Here is a 7,384-nt window from a genome sequence, read left to right as displayed (position 1 = left end):
CTGCTGAGCACCCTGGAAGAACCCTGGCATGACAAGTAAGGTGCCGATGCCCCCTCACTTTACCTTTGGTGGGGGTGGGAGAGGGATGCATGAAAGCCATAGTCGAAGGCTAGACGAGTCAAGTGAGCAGAGGGAGGAGTCCCACAAGGTGGCTTTGAGTTTCCTTCAGGACCTTGAGCAAGGGACTGAGGGTGATGCCTCCTTTAGGACAAAGGGAACCCCGCAGAGCATGGTCCCCTACTATAAGCCCTGGTGACCCCTCAGCAGGGCTGTCAGGGTAAGACATCCCTCACTTTACCCCCAGTTATCTCCCTGCTAAGGTTATCACACCATTTCATCCTCTTTCCTCCACGTCACCGAATAAGTTGACCTCATTGTCACATTTCTGCCTGCTGTCCCTGACCAGAGTCATCATGCCTCGGGGCCAGAAGAGTAAGCTCCGTGCCCGTGAGAAACGCCGCCAGGCCCGAGAAAAGCCCAACGACCAAGCGGGTGCTCAGGCCACTGGACCAGAAGAAGAAGAGTCTCCTTCTTCCCCATCTTCTGGTCTCAAGGATGCTCCCCAGAGTTCATCTACCACTGAAACACCCAGCAATCCTCCAGTGCATGGGGGAGTCCACTCTACCACCACTACTGCTGCAGCTATTTCAAATGCAAGCTCTAGTAAAGGTGCCAAAAATCAAGTGGCAGAAAGGTCAAATGCCTCACAGGTGGAGGAGACCACTGAGCAGTGGCACCGAGACCCTCTAGATGAAAGGTGGTCAGGTTGGTGCACTACCTGCTGTATAAGTATCAAATGAAAGAGCCCGTTACCAAGGCAGATATGCTGAGAAATGTCATCCAAGTGTACAGGAATCACTTCCACGAGATCTTTAAGAGAGCCTCTGACCACCTAGAGCTGGTCTTTGGCCTTGACGTGAAGGAAGTAGATCCCAACAGGAGCACCTACGTCCTCGTCAACAAATTGGAAGTGAGCTGTGATGAGAGAGATAACAGAGGTGTGCCCAACACCGGGGTGCTGATGACGGTCCTGGGCGTGATCTTCACGAACGGCAACTGTGCCACTGAAGAGCAAGTCTGGGAAGTGCTGAATATGATGGGGTTATATGCTGGGAGAAATAATTTAATCTATGGAGACCCCAAGAAGCTCATCACAGAAGATTTCGTGCAGCAAAAATACCTGCAGTACCGCCACGTGCCTGGCAGTGATCCTCCACGCTTTGAATTCCTGTGGGGCCCAAGAGCCTATGCTGAGACCAGCAAGATGAAAGTGCTGGAATTTTTGGCTAAGGTCCATGACACCATCCCGAGTGCCTTCCCACCCTGCTATGAAGAGGCTTTGAGAGATGAGGAAGAGAGAGCAAGGGCCAGAGTAGCAGCCAGGGCTCGCACTGCTGCCATGGCCAGTGCGCGCTCCAGGGCCACAGCCAGCAGATCCTCCCACACTAAGTGAAGTCTGATATAACTTCTTCACTTTGTTGTTAACAAAAAAGTTCATGTTCTCATTAATGAAAAGTCAGGGTGGGTCTGGAGAAAACCGAGTGTGTAACAGTTTGTGTTCCTGTTCTCTGTGTTAATCTAGATCATTTTTAAATGGTTTTTCCTTTTGATAGAAGGTTTACTAGCTTAAAAGTCCAAGTTTTTGAATGCCATTGCTCAAATTTCTGCTGTGTATGTGATTTAAGAGTAAGAGATTGTTATTTTGTATATCTTACTTAGTGATTTGGAACATAGTAACATGTCAATGAATTAGGCATTTCCTTAGAAATGTAAAAGGATTCAGCAGTAAAATACTTGAGATAAAAAAAATAGAGAGCAAAAGTAAACGATGGCCAAATATTGGATTCTCTGTTCACTTTTAGTCTGTTGTTTAAAATAAAATGATATATGCCTGGATATAGATATAGATATATATGACTATATTCAAGAATGTACAATTAATAACATAATAAATTAGATCTCTTGCACACTGTCTCATTTATTTCTCAAACATTTCTTGGGCATCTGCTCTTGGGAAGGCTCCATGCTACTTCTGAGAATGTCAGGATCAACAATACCCACCGTGCTCATAGAATGTTAGAGTCTAGGAGCATCTGTCAAGTCAGGAAGATGGTGAGATATACCCTAAGACCTAAGGACAAGTCAAAAGAAGGAGAGGTCCAGATGTGAACTGTCAAGTGTAAGTGCCCTGAGGCAAGCGGGTTTGGGGCCTTGGGAAACTGCAAGTCCCCTGGTGTGAGTCAATTTTATGTTAAGCTGGGCAGTGGGTCAGATGAGGCTATGGGTATGATGGGAAGGGCCCAGACCCTCAGAAGGTGTGTCCAGAGCTGAGACATTAAAGCCTGGAATGGAAAACTGCTTCTAACAGTTACTTTTGTGTCATGGATAAGCCACACAGAATGCTCCACCTGGGGCAAGAATGCATGGGGTACTACATCCTTTCCCAGTGTCCTTTTCCCAGTGCAGTTGAGTACAGCACGTGAATTGTATGTTTTAAGTACATCATCCCCAGGGAGCTTCTGAGAAATAGGGGTGATACTCACGTGACATGGCTATGCTCAGAAGCCACAATACTAGCAGGCTTTGCTCTGGCCTGGAAGAGACAAGAGCCCATTACATTAAAAGTTCATTTTATTAGGTTGCCTTGTGTGTAATTTGTCAAACTCCAAGTGAGGGCTAGATTTTTTATGGAACTGAAATAAATGAAAATAGAGGTGGTTTGGATGGAAGGGCAGTTGGATGGAAGGACAGTTGGATGGAAGGAGTTGGTTCTTGACACAAATTCTAGGATCCGTAAGTCCCATCCAACTGGGGAAAATTCCCTATATCCACAATAAATAACATATCCTCAAAAACGTCTGTAGTAAGTAATTTAGTTTTACATTCTAAGCATCATACTGGCTGATTTGTTGTGCCATGTCATATAGTGCTGCATATTCTCTGACATCTCTTGTATTAAAAAAACACCATAGAGCATATTTTGGTAGGACCTGGGGTCAAAATAATAATAATAATAACCGCAAATTATTAAAGACTCTATACATGTCAGACACTATGCCAGGTACTTTTATACATCACATATATCCCAGGAGTCCTACGTGGCAGGGCTGACCAAGATCACTTCATAGAAAAACCTCGTAGAGCTTTGCAATTTTGCTGACTTCACATGGCTCATAAATGGCAGAACTGGGACTAGACCTCTGGTCTGAATTCAATTAGGGACACTCACTGTTCCACTCCTTCTGGAATAAAGCAGACATTCTCTCTCTCCATTCATTTCTACTCCCACTATTCCAAAATTTCTCTGAGGTAATGAAGGACTCTGTTGTCAATCTACTAACCCAAGGTGTAATAAAGGTGAAATGATACTTAAAAACAATTTCAGGAGAGTCTGTGGGCTGAATTTACCTAGGCTCTTCCTGCCCCTAAGCCCGGAGTTCCTTGAGAGCTGACTGTGGCCTAGTCCTAGCATTTGGGACCAGTTCTAGCACTTTCTGAATTAAATCACTTTTCCCCTGGAACTTTCCCAGTGTCCTCTCATGTCCAAATGCAGATACTGGCCTGCTGTCCAGCTTAATTTCATTTCTCTGCACTCTGCTCCCAGTGCAACAGACAGCCCAGAATCACCCACTATTCCCCTGACTTAGAGCACGCAGAACATCCGGGGCCCCACAGAGCCCTGCCCCTGCTGTGCACCCTCAGAGGCCCCGCGTAGCGCCTTAAGGATGTGACGCACCCCATCACCCCGACTTCCGTCGCTATGTCGAGTGTCCGAAGGGAGTCATGGCCTTAGTGTGACGTGGGCGGCATAAGGTCAGGTGGAGAAGAGAGCTCCAGCCCCGACTGGATTAAGGTGAAGACCCCGAGTTAGTTGTGAGGGGACTGGCCAGTCCAGATGACAGAGGTTCCTGGACTTCTACGCCCGCTCTCAGCCGAGAGAACCCAGACAGTAATCGTCTGACATCGCGACATTCAAGGACTTTCCAAGTTTCCCCCAGGGGACTGGTGGTTGGGGGGGGGGTGAGGGTGGGGGAGTGAGGGCATCAGACCCGCGTGTCAGCTTCAGACCACAAGAGACACGGTCCTGGGCCCTAAGGAGAAGGACAGGCATGAACCCTGAGTGAGGCCTGAGCGAACCACCCAGCCCCGAACATACGGGGCATTAGAGCCCCGCCCATATCTTGGGTTCCAGGAGCCGAACGTTAGGGTGGATTGATGTCAAGCACCCCGACTTCTGTTTCTGGTTCTCAGGGGAACTGGATACCGTCGAATTGGAGGACGAAGGTGTCGGGTCAGGAGACGGAGGAGCTCCCGGGCCTTGCTGCGCGTGACAGTGAGGACACTGAGTAAGGTTTCAGGGAAACACCCACTCCCAACCAAGGGGACGTCACAAAGTGCCACCACTGCTGTCGGTCCTGGGAGGCCTTGGGGAAGGGTGTGAGGCTGAGGCACCCGCTCACGTTGTCCATGGGCAGTCTCGGGAAGATGGGCTCTGGTGGAAGGGCAGCCTCATTAGAGTTAGAGCACAGTTTTTTAAAACATCAAATTATCTGAATTATGATTAATGACAATAAAACATGTTCTGTGAATTGGAAAAAAAAAAAAAAGGCAAACTCAAACTCAGTGTCATTACAGTGAGCGAACCCAAGCTTTTCCAGAAGTCAGTGTGAGGACCGAGGACCCTGAGTGAGGACCGAGGGGACCACCTACCTCAGATCAGTGGGGGTCACATATAGCCCTGGTCCTGAGGGTACCTCCACGCCTGTGAGAAATGGCTCCAGGGCAGATATGTTAGAGGCCTCCCTAACTTCCTCCTCAGGACTTTCAGGGATTGGAGGGCTTTTCTCTGGGGTGTAAGTCTTAGGTCCGCAGAGGGAGGAGTCCCGGGCCCTTCCAGAAATAAAAGTGAGGGCACTGAGTGAGGACTGAGACCCCCTGAGTAATACCCCAGGATAGAAAGGGTCCCACAGAGCTCTGCCTGTACTTTCTTCCCTGTGCATCCCTGGGCAGGTGTGGGAAGATGAAGTTCCCGTCTGTTCCTCCTCTGAGGTCTCAGAGTGATGAGGGCTTTGAAATGAGGGGTCAGGTCAGCTTCAGAACAGTAGAGCACAGGGACCTCAGGTCCTACCAAAAGTGAAGGGATGACCCTTAATGTGAACGGAAACACTCCGTAACTTAGAGCCGTTGCTCTAAGCCCCAGTGAGCCCTAAGCAGATCTGGTAGGTAGGCACTAAGGCACACACTAGTTATTTCCACAGGGTCCTCGGGGCAGAGGCAAATCAGACAGTAGCAGCCTGTGGGTTCCTAGAGCAGCACCCTCGAGGAAACCTGCAGAGGTGGTCGTCAATAAAGCCAAGGCCGTGTCTCCCTGTTGAAGTGGCCCAATGATCTCATCCTCTTTGCTGCAGGTCACTGAGTCACCTGCCCACGCTGGTGTCTGCTGCCCGTGTCGAAAGCCATCATGCCTCGAGGTAAGAAGAGTAAGCACCAGGCCCGTGACAAACGCTACCAGGAACGAGAAGAGCCCCGGAATCCAGCAGGTGCTCAAGCCACTGCAGCAGTGGGAGGAGAGTTCTGCTCTTCCTTCTCTCCTCGTTTCCAGAGCTCATCTGCTGCTGGGTCAAACGGCAATCCCCAGGGTCCTCAGAGAGCCCCATCCACTGTCACTACTGCAACAAGATCGAATGAAGGTGCCAACTACCAAGTGGAGGAAAGGCCAAGATTCCCCCAGGCCCAGCCAGCCTCCGGGCGTGCCACTGAGCCCCTCCACAGAAGCCCTCTAGAGGAGAAGGTGATGCTCTTGGTATATTACCTACTACACAAGTATCAAATGAAAGAGGCCATTACCAAGGCAGAAATGCTGAGAAATGTCATCCAAGGGTACAGAAGTTGCTTCCTTGAGATCCTCAAGAGAGCCTCTGACCACCTGGAGATGGTCTTTGGCCTTGATGTGAAGGAAATGGATCCTTACCGGCACATCTACATTCTTGTCAACAAACTGGAGCTGAGCTACGATGCAATGCCAAGTGATGATGACAGAGGGGTCCCCAAGACTGGCCTGTTGATGACTGTTCTGGGTGTGATCTACACCAAGGGCAATTGTGCCACTGAGGAGCAAGTCTGGCAAATGCTGAATGTGATAGGGCTATATCAGCGGAGGTATCACTTCATTTTTGGCGATCTCAAGAAGCTTATCACCAAGGATTTGGTGAAAGAGAAGTACCTGGAGTACCGCCAAGTTCCCAACAGTGATCCTCCCCACTATGAATTCCTGTGGGGCCCAAGATCCCACGCTGAGACCACCAAAATGAAAGTGCTGGAATTTCTGGCCAAGATCCACAATACCGTTCCGAGTGCTTTCACGCCCTGGTATGAAGAGGCTGTAAGAGATGAGGAAGAGAGAGCACGGGCCAGAGCAGCAGCCAGAGCTCGTACTGCTGCCATGGCCAGTGCGCGCTCCAGGGCCATGCTCAGCAGGTCCTCCCACACTAAGTGAAGTCTAAGACGAGTTATTGTTAGAAAGAGAAGTTCACATTCTAAGGAGTGGAGGTTTGGGGGGGCGGGGGATGGAGACAGCACAGTGTGTAACATTTGTTTCTGTTCTATGTGACAACTTGGATAATTTTAATGTTTTAATAGAAGGTTTAGCCTCAGTCAAAATTTATAAATGATAGGCTCAAGCATTTGTTGCTATGATTGAGTTTTAAGAGTAAGAGTTTTATTATTTTGTAAAACAAATTGTAAATGTTCCATCTTATTTAGTGCTTTGGAACAAGATAACATGGCAGTAGATGAGGTTTCCTTGGAAATGTGAAACAACTCAGCAGTGTAATAGTTTGGGTCAAGAAATGGAGAAATAAATAAAAGATGAATTCTTGCTTTCATTTTTGACTTTTAGTCTATTGTTCTGTAACGATATATATGGATATATTTAGTTCATTCAAGAATGTAAGAGAAGGGGTGAGCAGGGGAAGACGGAAAGGAGCGGAGTGGAGATGTGTCACGCATCTGCGGCTGTGGGGACACGTGGTCCGCACCTCTGGCTGTGGGGATGTGGCCCGCATCTGTGTCAGTGGAAACGCAGCCGGCATCCACAGCTGCAGAGACGCAGGGTATCCCAGGACGGAACAGAGAGCACAGAAGCCAGGAGCCAGGAGGTGGGCTCTTTCCCTGCATCCCACAGCTGATCTCTCCTGCCGAGGGGGCAGCATATCCAGCATTTGAGGCAATAACCTCAGCTGGGACCTCCAGTTGGGCCCTAGGCTGGACAAAGGACACAAACTCCATACTTGGGCCCCTCCCCCCCACTCTTCCAATCCTGTCCCCGCCCTTCCAGATACTTAAACTGGCCCCTGAACTGAGGAGTAGTGTCAGATTACAAAGG

General features: G+C 49.0%; 1 protein-coding gene and 1 pseudogene across 1 annotated transcript; both read left to right on the top strand.

The window, feature by feature from the left end:
• The first annotated feature begins 413 nt into the window (after window positions 1-413).
• LOC117029562 (melanoma-associated antigen B10-like) lies at window positions 414-1,453 on the top strand (annotated as a pseudogene).
• A 4,008-nt stretch (window positions 1,454-5,461) lies between these two features.
• On the top strand, window positions 5,462-6,496 carry LOC117030173 (melanoma-associated antigen B10-like). The gene has a single exon (XM_033119990.1). It carries the CDS (start codon window positions 5,462-5,464, stop codon window positions 6,494-6,496), a length of 1,035 nt encoding a protein of 344 aa, XP_032975881.1.
• Window positions 6,497-7,384: the final 888 nt, after the last annotated feature.

Source organism: Rhinolophus ferrumequinum, chromosome X (genome assembly GCF_004115265.2).
Source record: "Rhinolophus ferrumequinum isolate MPI-CBG mRhiFer1 chromosome X, mRhiFer1_v1.p, whole genome shotgun sequence".
Taxonomy (NCBI): Eukaryota; Metazoa; Chordata; class Mammalia; order Chiroptera; family Rhinolophidae; genus Rhinolophus; species Rhinolophus ferrumequinum.
This window is presented reverse-complemented; position numbering and strand designations above follow the sequence as displayed.